The 16,088-nt window shown below is 45.6% G+C and overlaps 1 protein-coding gene across 1 annotated transcript in view; it reads left to right on the top strand.

Moving 5' to 3' along the window:
* The window catches only part of GCLM (glutamate-cysteine ligase modifier subunit), a 134,456-nt gene that overhangs the window by 32,571 nt on the left and 85,797 nt on the right, over nt 1-16,088 (top strand). Inside the window, exon 4 of the mRNA XM_078640918.1 lies at nt 3,295-3,351. Coding sequence (XP_078497044.1) covers nt 3,295-3,351 — 57 coding nt within the window. The remainder of the gene's footprint in view (nt 1-3,294; nt 3,352-16,088) is intronic.

Here is a 16,088-nt window from a genome sequence, read left to right as displayed (position 1 = left end):
AACACCACAGCATGCTACAAAGAATGATGTTGATTTTGTAAAAAACACTTTTATGTTAAAGCGACAACTTACCAGGGAAGACACTGAGATGAAGAAGTCCAGTGTCAGGAATCATACCCTAACAAAGACATGTGTGTTCTGTGAACCATACTTATCATGGAACATTTCCAGATACGATCGTTTTCTGTTGAGCAGATTCCGATTTGGTCTCTACCACTTGATTTTAGCTGTGCCGAGTGGAGCACATAGAGGTCAAGTGTTGCCAGCTTGCGGCTGCGACAACATGTCTCCGCAAGACCTGGCTCACTTTTTATTTCTATGCCCTTATTATTCAAGTCCAAGACAAATGTTTTTAAAACCCTTGCTTAAAAAGCTGAATTTTGTACAGATTAAGCCTGCCCTTTTATATCTTCAGATGCTGCCTGATGACAGTACCTTTTTTATCTGTGAGTTTTTAAAAACAGCCCGGAAGTTCAGATTAAGCATGGAAGGATGATCCCTAGATGACTTGCACTAAACATGAAATCATGTCTTAAACAGGCATCTTCATTTTTATTTTTATTTTTGTCTACTGTATTTTTAACTTACCGCATTTCTAACTCTCTCGTGAACTACCAACTTATAAAATACTGTGTGTTTTTAAAAAACTTTTGCATGAATTGTATAATAATGTATTTTTGTGCTTTTATGACTGTTTTTCTGACAGTCGAATAAAGGATTTTGACTATGACTATGTATCCGTTCCAAACCAAAGCATGAGTGTTTGACAGGACTATTTTGTAAAAAAAAAATTCTGTGAGCTCACATCGACTTGGTACAAAAGAGCATGAAGTTTGAAACGGAGTCCCTACACCCATGGCAACAGTCATGAAGATCATTATTGACTATTGCCCTATCTCACTTCGCTCTCTAGGGTCTGGTCGGGAAAGTACCTTGCCTGACTTTTTGATGTAAAGAGTGGCTACCTCTGGTTTAATCCAGGCTCACTGGCTTATGTTTTCTTTAAAACCGAGATAGTTCAGTGTCAATGATCCAGACTAGCCCATGCTAAATGCTTTTCTGAGCTTCTGCTGTCCGTGTTCTTCTTCAATTCTGTCGAGTCTAATTAAAGTGGGATTGATTCCTTTGTACTGCATATTTTAAAGGAGGATTATAAATAGCCACAATGCGTTACATTTTGAGAACATGTTTACACATTTTTATATTGGAACCAACATTAGTAATGCATGTTCGGTTTACAGCTCAGTGTATTTCCCACTAGTAAAGGGGTTCCATTAATGAACAATATATACAATTTTCAACATCTTATACATAGGGATGCATATCTTGCCTCCACAGCAGACAGTCACCTTTCCCTCAACCATATGGTGGCAGTGTAAATTGACAGACCAAAGTGCTATTGCTATGTATACAGACAACTATGCCCAGGTCAGATGGAACACCCTAGGACATACTACTGATACATTTTTGGTGGAAATGGGGGTAAGGCAGGGGTGCGTCCTTGCACCCACCCTCTTTTCGATTTATATTAATGGGGTACTCGAATACTTTGAAAACTGCCCCACGGACGCCCCCACCATAGCTGGCAAAAAGATCCCACTCCTAATGTTTGCCGATGATACCCTCATACTATCAAAGACACGTCAAGGGCTCCAACGTGCGCTAAACAGATTCGAAGAGTTCTGTGCAGATCATGATCTTGCAGTTAATGTAGACAAAACTAAATTCATAATTCTCCAGAACTCTAGCAAAGCCATTGCCGAAGGTAGGATGCATGTTGGGGTCTTACAGCAAACCGAGATATTTTCCTACTTAGTTGTAGTTTTAGACAAACTGATGAGCTGGAAGCCCCAAATCGACAGCCTTTTGGTTAGACATGCCCAACTCTCAGGTGTCCGGCTCAGGGAGCATAGTCGGTCATTTACTAAACCCGTGACTCCAGCATTGCACATTTACAAACTAAAAATGAGTGCCTCAATTTTATATGGCTCAGAGCTTTGGGCCCATGCGAACTATAAAGCTCTGGTGGTGGCGCAAAACAAATTTCTCCGATCCTTGCTGGGGCTGCCACAATCCACTCTCTTGATTCCCCTGTATTTGGATCTGGGGTGCCACTCCATCAGAGACTTAGTCCGCTACAGGTTACTAATATACTGGATAAGGCTTTGGGTGACTCCTGAACTTGCCATTTATGCTTTGGCTGTTTTAGAACTCCGTGACTTAGATGTGAGCAATAAAATTGGGTGATTTAGGAGTATTAATAATGTTCTCTGTGATTTGGGCATGTACCAACTGTGGACTTCTCCGGCTGACAGCCCATTCCCGAGCAAAGCAGAATTTAAGGGTGCATATTGGCACCTGGTATATTCCAGGCAATTTGAATCCTCAAGCAGTCTAACTCTGTCTAGCTCCTTTCTACAAACTAAACATGAACCCAAGTATGAACCATATTAGGATCTCATCACATCATCCCGCGATAGAAAACTTTTCCACCAATTTAGATTAGGAACCCTACCTACCAAGACCTTCACCTCAAAATAGTCTAATTCGGGCTCCAACTCTAGTGATTGCCACTTTTGCCCAGGCTAGCGTGATACTGTGAAACATATGTTATTTGCCTGCCCAGCCCACTGTAATCCTAGAAAACGCTGGCTGAAACCAGTATGCTTAAATATGGGTACTAGGGACTACAGTGAGGCCTATAGATTATTGAAAACAGCAGTGAATGGCCCCCTGGTGGTTGCCCTAGCCAAGTTCTTGGGATGGGCGTGGGTGACCCGCTGGTCAGCAGGGAGGAATAGTTAGACCTCCTCTGTTTTTGTTTTTTGTTTTTTTTATATTGTGGATCACTTCTATTTCTGGATCTGATGCTCGTATGTAAATGATATATTGATCTTGGGTACTACCTAGTATTCTTTTATAGTTGTATTTAATATTTATTGTTTTAACATTGTCATACTTGTCCGTAACATTTACACTATGTTTCTCGCGTCAGTGTGTTTCTATTAATTAATTAACTTAGTCCCTCTGCGGTTTTGTGATGACTTTTGTGATTTATTTTTAAATCGAAATAAAGTTTATAAATTGGAAAAATTGGATATTGCTGCAGGGTTTTGGGCTTATTTCGCCCCGTGGATAGAAGGAAAAAAAAAAGAAAGGCAAGTTGTCCCTGACCACATACAATATTTCCGGGCCATTAAGACTTAGGAATTCCACACCCCTGTCCACTGTTGTGTTTGTGCTTTAGGTGGTTTATACAAAAATGGTTCACGGTCCTGGTTTTTCTGTTTGCAGCAAAGCTGTTCATTGCGGGATCTGAATTTTCATCCATACGTGACGCAGTTGATTTGGGTAAGTCGAAATCTCTGTTGATTGAAAATTGTTTGGTGAACCCTGTAACGTTAATACAATATTGTCCACTGACATTTTGCACTTTGTAGACCTGCAAACCACCACCTGTGATATGTGTTCCTAATTTTACTCACGGCGGCTGAGCCTTCTTCTGAATTGCTGCTCTAGTAGAGTCTCTGAATTTGATTTCAACTCTTCCATCTAAGCTTCCGATCCAACCACAGCAGTGAGACCGCCATGATCACCGCCACTGACGACATCGGATGCCTTCTTCACCGAAGTGAGATTGCAACCCTGATACTCCTCAACCTCTCTGGAGCCATAAACAATGTTTCCCACCACACCCTCACCGCCATACTCTACCATATCGGCATCCAGGGTAAAGCCCTCAAGTGGATCCCCTCCTTCCTCATAGGACTAACACAGAGGGTCTGCCTACCACCCTTCATCTCCGAACCCAAACGTACCAGCGCAACCCCCCACCTCAGATTCCTCCACTGCGCCCCCGTCTAGAAGAGATGCCATTTCAAGCTGATGACTCGTGCCTACAAAGCCCTCCACAACATTGGACCTACCTACATCAACCACCTCCTGACGTTCCACCTTCCCACCAGGAACCATCGCTCCACCTCCCTCACCCTTGCACATATTCCCCACATCTGCAGCGGACGTCGTTCCTTCTCCTACCGCGCTGCCAAGTCCTGGAACTACATTTCCCCTCCACCTTCGAACCTCCACTTCGCTCGCCGACTTCACAAAAGGAATCAAGACCTGGCTTTTCAACTAAGGCCCCAGACCCTCAGCGACTGGATCCCCTCAGTGGTGATAAGCCGTGCTATACAAATACTGTTAGATTGATGCCTAACGTGTGCTACTGTGCTCCTGAACTTGATCCCACTAATATGTGCGATCATATCATGACTCCATGCTCAGACAAGGTCTGCTCCAAAGTTACTTAATAGTATACTTCTGATCCTCTCTGTCTACGAATGATAGATGACTATTCACACAGTCACTCAACGTGTCCATCATATACTTAATGGCATGAAATAGTACTTCCAAAGGTGTCAATCAAGGCTGTGTTCTTAAACTCTACTTTTCTCCCAAACCTGTCACTCTTTATGTGCCTTTGCTTTTCCTTTTTTTTTTTTTTTTTAGATCTGTTTTAGTAAGTTTTTGCAACATGAAAATGGCTGAACTAATACAACCCTCTGTCAGACTGTTTACAACATTTCCGTCAATCATAAGTAGAATTACCTACGACTACATGATAGATCATATCCTCCAGGGTTCCAGCCCCCTCTTCACCATCCCCAGTGGTGTCCCCACACAAAAGTTTATATTACCACCAGCTTATCCACCTCCACCTGGCATATTTTAATGGTGAGTGTCCACAACCCAGACTTCATGACACATCTTCATCAAAGCATTCCCATAGCCCCATAAATCAATTTGGGCGTCCCTTGACCTTATATGTATGTTCTTCTGCACACATGCAGCAGTCCATGTTATGTTGGCTTACCATGTTTCCACCGTCGGGGGCCCTAAGAATATTTTTCAGTGGTAGTCATTGTTGTCACAGATGACTTGTTAGCATTTCCACTACTGCAAATGGGACCCATTCTGCTGAGGACTTTTTTTTCTTCATCATCACTTCCAGTGGGAAAGTGGAGGCAATACTTTCTTATACCTATCGTCGGGCTATGAGGCCCACCTAAAGTAAGGTGCTTTCACGTATTTCCTTTTGAAGAAGTACTTTGTTGTGGTCCACTCTTCAGTACTTTGATACTTTTAAACCCTATTCTTTGGTCTCTCTAACCGCCATTTGTGTGCCTGTAATACAAAGTGTTCTAAATTTACATTCACTCACCTAGAGACTCCCTTTTGTACATGGAACCTTATTGACAGTACAAAACTCATGTTTAGCATTATGTCTGGGGCTTTCACTCACTGCCCTCCACCCAAAGATGAATGCTTACCATTCACCCATCAGTGTTTCCTCATCATTCCTAAAGTAACATGCCACATACATGCTATGGGGATATAGCTATGGTTGTCATGGTGGCACTGTTTGGTTCTGTGACATGGCATGAAGTTCTATACGTCTCTCGACCGTGTTGACTGTATGTGGTATTACCTCCGTTCTTCTTAGCTCTCAATTTCTGAGCAGTCTTAAAACGTTGTCCTAGAAGCAGAGAAGTATGGTTTATTCGTTTGATCTCTATGACCCTGCTGTGTGACTTCTTGTATAAAGCCATGGATTCACTCTCTTAAGGAGTGGTCATGTTTGTGGTAGATGTTAATATTCCATGCGTGCGCTATACAAGTGCTAGTTGACAATACACTCCAAAGTATTCCTCCATTTTCATTTATTTTTTATTTTTTAAATCTTTGTTTGTCTTTTCCAAAAAATAAAATAAAACAGTGAGATTTTACACATAAATTACAAATATTACGTTGCAAATTGTCGTATGTAGAATTGTAATAGAGCCAAATCACATTGATATTAAAGTGAGGAAAGAGGAAGCATTTGACCATGTAGTGTATAGTCCTAGAAAGCAGGGCATTGCAACAGACATCAGGAATGAGATCTCATCAAGCAACATATTACAAGTTACATCGGGAGTGTATAGGGGTGAGGAAGAGAATCGTAGACACATGGGTATACCCCAGATAGAGCAACAACACATCCCCAAATCTATAACGCTAGCCCCAAGCACCATATCTGGCTCTCAGCTACTTGGAATCTAGTGAAGGGAGGAACTCAGTGCACATATGATACATTTTAGAAACCAAATGGGCACCCGAGGGGTGTTGAATTAAAAAGGTTAGAGGGGAAGCTTCGTCCGGGGGAAGAGGAAAAGTAGAAAATGATGCCCGCAACAAGGAGCGCAGTCTGGTCAACACAAAGGAGTCCATGAACGACCTTTCTGCGAAGCGGTGGTCCTCTGAAATTGAGAAAGCGTGACCATCGGGGAATAGATCGCCAATAGTGAAGATGTGAAATTTAACCAGGGTATGGCGTACCACGGCTTCTCCCGTAATCGGGAGCCATGTTTGGTTAGGTAGAGGAAGGGCCAGTGAATATAACTGCTCTAGACCAATGTATCTGCGTAATCTATCCCACGCCCAGCAGGTCGACGAAACCGTTTGAATATCTCGTGGATCCCGGGGGAGACCGGTAGGCAGTGTAGTGGATAACTGGCCGGGGAGAACAAGGTATGCTTCCGGCTTTAAATAAATGATGCGGGCATCAGGGTGAAACCAAGGGTACGCATAAGAACATTGAGCTATCAGAAAATATAAATAAAAATCCGGAACCCCGAAACCACCACGCTCATAAGGGAGAGTCAAGACTCTCCAAGATACGCGCGGGTTCCTGTCACCCCATACAAGGCGCAATAACCTAGTTCGCAACTGGGAGAAAAAAACCTTGGTAAGGGGGACAGGGATATTGTTGAAAAGATACAAGAACCTAGGAAGGACGACCATTTTGATGATGGCAATACGCCCAGCCATGGACAGGGGAAGGCGGTTCCATCTTTCAATCTGGCCTTCCAGGGCAGACATCGCATTGCCGTAATTTAACCTAACGATGGACGCTACGTCCAAGTGGACATGAATTCCCAAATATTTCACAGAATCCCGATTCCATGCGAGTGGAAAGGGGCAAGGCCACTCCACCGTGCAGGGGGTGAGCGGGAAAATAACTGACTTGTGCCAGTTAATTCAAAGTCCGGAAAACCTGCCAAACCGAATAATCTCTAATACCAAAGGCTCAAGATTAATGTGGGGTTGACGGACATATAAGATTGTGTCGTCCGCATATAATGATAGCAACAATGGGCCTGTTCGGAACTGGAGACCACGATGCAGGTGCTTTTCCTGGAAGTGCCGGACAAGTGGGTCCATTGCCAAGATATACAATAACGGTGACAAAGGGCACCCTTGGCGTGTACCACGTGTTATGTGAAATTGCTCCGTAATGGTGCCATTTAGTCTCAGTCTGGCAGCGGGCAGAGTGTACAGCAGTGCAACCGTGGAGACAAAGCACTCCGGCATCCCCATGCATCTCATAATGGACAAAAAAAAGGGCCATTCCAAAGAATCGAATGCCTTGTCGGCATCGAGGAGAATCGCGGTAGCCGGGGTGGCAGGGTCAATGCGGTGCAGCACGGAAAAAAGGGTCCTAAGATTAAGTGAGGTCAAACGGTGCGGGACAAAGCCAGATTGAACCGGGGAGATAATGTTTTCCATGAGCAGTGACAGTCGGATAGCTAACACCTTAGCGAGGATTTTATAATCCAAGTTTAATGGAGAAAGAGGTCTGTAGGAACCTCACAAGGTGGTATCCTTGCCTGGCTTGGGGAGTAACACAATTACCGCCTCCCTGAGTGTGCGGGGCAAGTGGCCCGTTTCGAGAGCTTCAGCATAGACCTCCACCAAGCGAGGAACCAGTTCCTCCTTGTAGGTCTTATAGAAGTCCGCGGAGAAGCCGTCCAGACCAGGCGCAGACAAACCCTTCAGTGAGTCTATAGCCTCAACGATACTGTCAGACGTGATGGGGCTGGCCAAGAAGTCTTGCATGTGTTTTTCTAATGAAACAAGCGCAATCTCGTCAAGGTAGGAGCTGCGATCTGAGTGGTCACCTGATAAGGTGGAAGTGTATAAGGATTTATAATAGGTCAAAAAGGTGTCACAGATATCGGGTGTGGAATGGTGTATTTCTCCCTGTGGACCCTTGATCTCCGTGATGTAAGTGGAGGTATTCGGAGGGCGATGTAAATGTGCCAACAGCTTTCCTGGTCTGTCACCCTCCCCATATTGCCGTGCAGTGTACTGTCTGGACAAGAATCGCAACTCTCTCTCGGCCCCATCTCGAAACTCAACCATCAGTTGAAGACGCCTGTTTCCCCTCTTCGCAGAGTGGGATCCAAGCTGCTCCTCATCAAGCGTGGCAATGTCTCGTTCAATACGGGTCAGAGTGGTGCGGACGTCGCGCAACACTCCAGTGTGTTTTGCTATGCAGACCCCTCTAATGGTGACCTTGAAACCTTCCCACAGGACAGCCCAGGTGTCTACCGTGCCGGTGGTAAACTCAAAGTATTCTTCTATGGCCCGCCGAACCTCCTCCGTGAACACCGGGTCCGTTAAAGCCCGCCCTCGGGACTTTCAATCGAAGGACGATGGGGGAGTGATCAGACCAGGTGCGTGGGAGTGTAAGAAGGTCATCCACCCAACCAACCACCCCAGGGGAAATAAGCCAATAATCAATCCTTGTCCAGGTATTGTGGTATCCGGAATAATGTGTGTATGCGGGCGTCGTTGTGTGTAGAAAAGCTTCAATGTCAACCAGTGTAAAATGGGAGCATATATCGAGGAGCACAGAACGCAAGCGGGCCTTTGGATCAGGTGAGGAAGAAGTGCTATCCCTACCCGGGTCAAACAACAAGTTAAAATCACCTCCCATTATCAGGAAACCTGGAGACAGATTGAGCAGATGAACCTGTAAGTCGTGAAAAAAGGAAGGGGTGTCAGCATTGGAGCCATATACCCCAACCAGCGTAATCTTGTGTCCCAGCAGGGACCCATCAACTATGACATACCTGCCGTCCTTGTCTGTAATACTCTGCGTTAGAGTAAAGGGGACACGCTTATGGATACATATTGCAACCCCTCTGGAATATGTACTGTAGCAGGAGAAGTATCTGTGAGTTCCCCAGCTTCTGGCAACCTCTGTGGTACTCGCAGGGGTCAGATGCGTTTCTTGGAAAAAAAACTATATCAATCCTGTGTCTGGAAGTATAATTAAGGACCTGTTTACATTTCTTAGAGTTATTCAGCCCACGAACATTAAATTAAACAGTGAGTAGCTCTCATCCCATTCTAAGAATTGACAAATATGGCAACATGTAGGAATAAATATATACCAAACCAAACCCCCCCACCACCCCCCTCCCATCCTCTTATGAACCCTCAAGAGGATAACCCAGCAACCTATGACGGGAAGTCCAAACGTTGCACATATCGTACTATCATTGCACACGCTATAGAGTCCTGCAAAAACAAAGAAGGCAACGGTGTTCGCCATGGGGTGCGGCAACGCCACGACATTTGGGAGAACCAACCAATTAAGTATGAATGAACCTTTGGTGAATACTACCCAATGGGACAAAAATCAGCCGACATTGAAACCATGTGGATACTTCAACCTGGGCCACCGCTCGAAAATAGTTCAACGCTGTGCTGGGAGTCGCTCGTCCCGGAGAAGGCACTCTGGAATCGTTGTTTGATTGGGAACCCTGCTTTTTATAGGCCTGGCAAAACTCCTGTGCCTCCGTAGAGGTATCAAATATGCGGAACCGGCTGGTTACCTCGACCTTAAGGCGCGCCGGGTACAGCATCCCGTATTTGAGGCCAAGATTCCACAGGGTGGCCTTAACTCCTGTGAACTTTCGTCGCGCTTCTTGTACCATGAAGGTGAAGTCCGGATAGAAGGAGAGAGCGTTACCTTGCCATTGTATCTCACCTTTATCACGGGCAGCTCGAAGAGCCGAGTCCCGGTCTCGAAAGTTCATGATCCTGGCGATTATGGGACGCGGTGGGAGACCCGGCTGGGGCCGAGGTCCCAGTGAGCGGTGGGCTCACTCAACCACGAACCCCTGAGTGAATGTTTCCCTACAGAACAAGTCAATGAGCAGAGTCTCGACGAACTCGTCCATTCTGCCAGTCTGGGTCGTCTCCGCAATTCATAAAATACGAATGTTATTGCGTCGTCCGCGCGCCTCAAGGTCCTCGTTTTTAATGGCCACTTCCTTCAGGATATTCTCGACACGTTCGAGCCTCTTCAACGATTTATTCGCTGTATCTTCTGCGTCGGAGACCTGAGATTCCACTACGTCTAGCCGACGGTCGTGGGCCTGGATTTTGGACCCCATGTCCGCCAGTTTCTGCTCCAGGGTGTCAAATCTACTGTCAAGCGCCTTGAAGCCAGCCTGCATTTCGCCCATCATGGCCGTGACCAGGGAGGTGGTGTCTTCCTGTGCGGGTGGGCCTCGGCGCTGGTCGAGGATCAAGGGGGGCATCGGAGGCAAGCAGGGGGGTCTTGTCGAAGCTCAGCTTCCGCTGGTTCGGGTCTCTTTTCCCCATGGCGGCACGTGTATCGATAGATATGGTAAGGAGGACCAGAGAACGCACTCATTCAGGCGCTGGTCAGGAAGAGTACAATGCAGGCAGAGCGATGGCGGGCAAAAGTGAGTAGGGATCCGTTCAACTGGTCTACCGCCCAACCATATGGCAGCTTGAAGGATTCAAGTAAGGCTCCTCAGAATGGGGCTCAGGGGAAGAGCAACAGGCCCCACACACGTTGTGGAACCCGGCCAGTCAACGCACGTGGCAGGGTATGGCGCTGAGGAATGCAAGAGTCATGAGCGGTCCACTGTCGCTACTGGGAAGCGGGGAGACCAGCACCTCTCAACCACCTCAGGCAGTGGGTCGGAACGTTTGCCCGCAGAAGATATGCCCGCTTATCTTTGTGGCGGAAAGTGTGGTTGGGGCCGTGTAATTAGGCCCGCAGTGCTGCCTCAAGCGCCTCAATCAGCACCGGCGTGTAGGCTCAGAAGGAAGGCGGGGCCACCTGGGTCGGTGGGGCGCACACCCCGAAGGCCCCCGGTCCAGCCCGACCGCCCTCCCCGCGGCGCCCGGGACACCCCGCGCCAACACCCCAAGCCCGTCGGGGAAGGCCACAAATCGAGCCCCCGGCTCCGGCCTACCCGCCTGGCCCGCAGACCAAGGCGTCCACCAGAGCCGCGAGTCCAAAGCCGCCCCCCCTCCACTCAGGCCCGGGGAGAAAGCGAGCGGGCCCCCGGCGCCCCGAGAGAGCGCAGGGCCGGCCAGAGAACCACCGGCGCAACACTCACCTTCCGGCCGGGTGCAGGTAGGGAGAGCGCTAGGGGGGGGCTCGATCCCCTCCGCCGATGTCGACTCTCCGGACGCCTCCGAGCCTGGCACCAAGTTCGGATGACAGCAAATCGCTGCAGCTGTAGGATGGAGTGAGGTTGCGGGGAATAAGAGAGAATCACCGCAGGATGTACTGGATTGGCCTCCCAAGCACCGGAGCTTCAATCGGAGGCGGCCATCTTAGTCGCCTCTGTGGCCACGCCCCAAATCACTTCATTTTCATTTAACCAGCTGCAGCATGGCATCTTGGTTACTTGAGAATTTTGTTCTAAATTAAAATTCTCCGATTCAGGCTGCCAATAAATAGGATCAAATAAATATGAATACGTTTTTTACAGGGTGGCCACTGTCTCGTTAGTCGTGTTGTGTGCATTCTCATGTTTAAAAGGGATAATCTGAATCATACAAAATGGAATACGCCGCCTACTGTAAATAAGGTACATGAAAAATGATTTATGCGATCAATCAGTAGCTTTATTCGGTACATGTAAGCAAACCATAAAGGCACAAACAGATAAAATGCATTAAAAAATTATAAAAAGAGGTAGTTTGAAATTGTATCAATATTGTTAACAAAGAAGGCAATGCATAGAAAATATGGAGCATCCTCAAAAGTGCAGGGTGCGAAATTGGTGGCGATAGACACACATGTAGGCAAGACCTTAATTCATCCTACAAAAGGATTTGTGCAGTCAAAAATCATGAGCAACAAGAAATTTGGAATACCAGCTAAGAAGATCACCGTCAGCCAAAGGTAAAATATTTCACTTTTCTGCAAAACCAAGAACAGAACTAACATGTAACAAGAATAACAGCCGACAAGTATGAAATCAGCAGTTGTTAAACACAAAAGCTGGACAATCTTTAAAGAAACACATCGAAGTGCATTGCAAAATTTCCACACCACCTAGCACCTTGGTCAAAGCTGATCTATCATTGGAACGATAGAAAACCACACCCCAGTCGTTGAGGAGCAGATCAAATTTGGCTATAAAAGTCATATTAAAACCTGCTTCTTTAAACTTGCAAATGACGGTGAGAACCCGATAGTAGAGCACAGCACGAAAGAACTAGCAAGTCCAATAAAAAAGGTATGACTAAAAAAATAAATATATATGATAGTCCTTTGATTAGGCCTATTACTTTTTGCACCAAGGCTTCATCCTGTCTATCAATACTAAAACAGAGAGACTGCAAAATAAGTTGAGATGCTTTTTGTGTGCAGGGACACCTGCATATAACCAATCATTTACACACTGCATCGTGTTATGCCTTCGCATAACAACTAAAGGATCCCCTGCCCTACCTAAGCAGCTATGGGTAGGATTACTTTACGAATGGACAATCAAGATGCCCTTTTAATGGAAGACTGTAAAACCAGAACACATGAAGCAGCAAGCATGGTACTGCTAGAACACCTTATTAAAATTTCTTTCACACAAGGAACCAGCCAACCACCCAAAGTCTGAAAATAATTCAGAATTAGTTTGCACCTTTTGCTTGGTTGGGCCCTAGGACCCAGTTGTCTTGATTTTGGACTGAGTGGTTCTTGTTTCACCTGTTAGCAAAAGGTTCCACCTAGCCTCCTGTCTCTTACATTGAAGAGAATATACCAATGCCATCTTTGCCACTTTTCCCTTTCTCTCTGGCAATCACTCTCCGGATGACTGGCATTTACATTTATTTTGGGGGGGGGGGGGGAATCCAGACTTTTTATAAATAGGCTTTCAACTTGGGCTCGAGCAGGGAGTGCAGAGAAATACATATTACAGCGTTGAAAACATGAAACTATGCGGTTACTCAGTGGTTCTTGGACTAAATAGCTTTAATGAAAATACTAGAAGTGAGCAGATGTGGTGTTTGATGTGCTTCAGTCCATCAATGAAACAGTTTTTTCATCTTGATTTCTCTGCTACAGGTTCTTTGAGTACCAAACAGCTCCTCAAAATGGATTTCAATCTGCTACTCTGGGGGTCACAGTATTTGCTCCTGCTTTTTTGCAGTCATCTGTGCTATGTTCAATAACGATATTGCCTTTAGGTTACTGTATTTTGTTGTGGGGTTAAGATCGTAATGTGGCTGTTGTGATCTCCCATTTCGAGGTTACTGCTAAATCAGAAAATATATTATTCTTCGAAAAATAGAGCAAACATCAACAGATAATTTGATTTCATTCGGGCACCTTTTTGAGAGCACAAGATGATAGGCAATTTATTTGCTACAAATTTTTATCATGCCACAAGATTTGTGTAGTGACGATTGCCGGGGATTTTCACATGAATTTCCTTATTGATTAGCGACAGCATAAGGATGGTGGATATTATCCCACACTAGTTGACTAGTGCTGCTTGGCATTAATGCTGGATTTAGCAGCTGATCTTAAATGATGCTTCTCTGTATCCCTAGTTTTCATCCTGGTGTTTGGAGTTGAGCCATTTACAGCTATAAATTTACTCTGAATAAGCCAACTTTTTTTCAGTCGCTAAATTTAGCAGTTAGTGGTTTTTACCAAAAGACCACTTTTATTTCCAAACTACTTTCTCCGGTTTATCTATAAAGTATCCTCTTAAGCGTTAAGGTGTGCAAAACTGAATTTTTGCAGAGAATAGCTTACCCACAATAAAGTCCCAAGCGTGAGCGCCATGATTCATATTTGGTACCCGACAAGTAATTACAAATACCTCTGTTTCGGTTTGTATTGTACATTATGAAAATTGGGCCTGTGCGTGCTGCCCTCTTCTTGGTCCCGCTGCCACAGATGGTGGTAGAGTTAGTGGGGGCTATTCATGGTTATCTGCATGACTCCAAGTACAGGAATGTTAACAAGCATTGAATGGTAATGCATCGGTTTCGCCTACGTAGTGAATGAAGAGATGCTTTCATCAATCATCATCCGGCAGAAGGAAAGGGCTCCCTAACATATAACACAGGATTGGAGAGGATGTGACACAGGGGCCTCAGATGCTGACTCGAGAGCTGGGGATCCTTCGAGTCTCTGCGGCCCCTCCGCAACATCGTTTTATTCTATGCAAATCACTCCAGGTGATAAATTGTAATATAAATATGCTGCAAGAGTAAAAGGCAAAACTTTATCAAAATATAGTTCCACCAAAGCGGATGTTAACAGTATTTCGGCAAGTTTATATGAAAAACAATAGATTTCTCTGAATCTAAAAAAGGAGCGTGTGGCAGAAGCCCAGAACCCCTACTGCCTAGCAACAGCAGAGATGTAGGACTACACCATCATAGCACTAGGTAGAAGTACTCCACCACGCCTCTGATCGGGGAGATGAAAACAAATCTCTCCAGTCCTACTTATGCCACTAGGTAAAAAGAGCCTCGAGACGTTCCTAAGAACTGATGTGAAGTGACTTTGAAACCAACATTAAAAGCTCTCTTTTCCCGACCACTTCTACCTCCAGTGCCGGAAAGCTGCTTGTACCTACTTACCATTTTAGATTTTTAGGCAGCTGCATTCCTGCGTTTAGTGAGTTATTTATCTTACTACTACTGTATCTGCTTTATTAAAGCCATGGCACCTTCTGATGATGAATAAAGCCCACCTCCTTAAACCTCTGTTGTGTGTTTTTTCTTATGCAAACTGAATGCCGGTTAGTGCCTGGGGGAGTATTATGCGTTAAACCCAGATCTGTGACTGGGGGTGAATGTTTTGCCATTGTGCAACTTTCCGTCCATCATCTTGTGTATTATGCATTCAACCAGTGTTTTTCCCCCCACTCTTCAGTGACGCCCACCTCGGATTCGTCTCCGTGTGCTTAACTGGGCATTTTTTTTTATTTTTTTTAACATTAGTACATTTTTTAAGCTGGCATGCAGAGTGAATTTTTGTAACTTCTCATAAATCCTTCGTCGACTACATTATTCTCCAAACGGAGGCTCTTGTATTACAGTGTGCCACAAGGGGGCAGACTGGGGCTCCCTGCTTCCTCCTGATGATTCTGGACCTTTTCACGCTCCTTTATTCTTATAATTACCCTCCTCCCCTTTCGTTTTTAGATGGTAGGCAACTATTTTTAATGTCATTAGTGAACATGGGTAAACGACGCCTTCTGCCATGAATCAGTACCTACTACAGTCACAATGTCTTCCCTTCATACAGTGTATCCGAGTGCCCTCAGATATCTGCTGCAGCTGGGTGCCTTACAGTTTCTGCTGCTTTTACTCCTAAGAACATTGCAGTGAGTGTAAACAAAACCAAGGTGTGCAGGGTTTACTGAGTGAGTGACCAGCCTCCTAGACGCCTCCTAACCTAGTTAAAGACCATCACGGAGGTGTCCTAAAAAACAGAAGTTTGGGGTTCTGTGCAGCAATAAGGTAAAGATGACCCTTCACTTCTAGGTCAAGTTGTGCTCGGTGTTTTTTAGGTCTCGTCCTTTTCCATTGCGAAGCAATGGGAAATGGGGGAGAATTCATGTGCTCCATCGGATAGTCAAACCACCGCTTTTCTCCGTGGCGTTTTCTTCAAGTGCACGTACAGGCACGCGCGGCACGCGCATTTGGCCCATACACTTTCATGGCCATCTGTTCCTGTTCCTAATGGCCCTCCCCCAGCACAGAGCGCGCATCGCGGCCGCACAGCACATCAAAGGGCTTCTCCCAGCGTGTGCTGTGCGGCTTCTCCTCCCCTAATTATGTGGCCATTCTTGCCCTGCCATCCGCAACAGAGTTGGAGAATGCGTTTCGTCCATCACACTCAAAGCCCGCTGTGATCGTGTGCCTTTTTCTCCGCTTTTATTGTGGTAAAATGTTGCCGTAAT

This window comes from Lissotriton helveticus, chromosome 1_1 (assembly GCF_964261635.1).
Source record: "Lissotriton helveticus chromosome 1_1, aLisHel1.1, whole genome shotgun sequence".
Lineage (NCBI taxonomy): Eukaryota > Metazoa > Chordata > Amphibia > Caudata > Salamandridae > Lissotriton > Lissotriton helveticus.
Note: the sequence above shows the minus strand (reverse complement) of the source record. Positions and strands in the feature narration are given on the sequence as shown.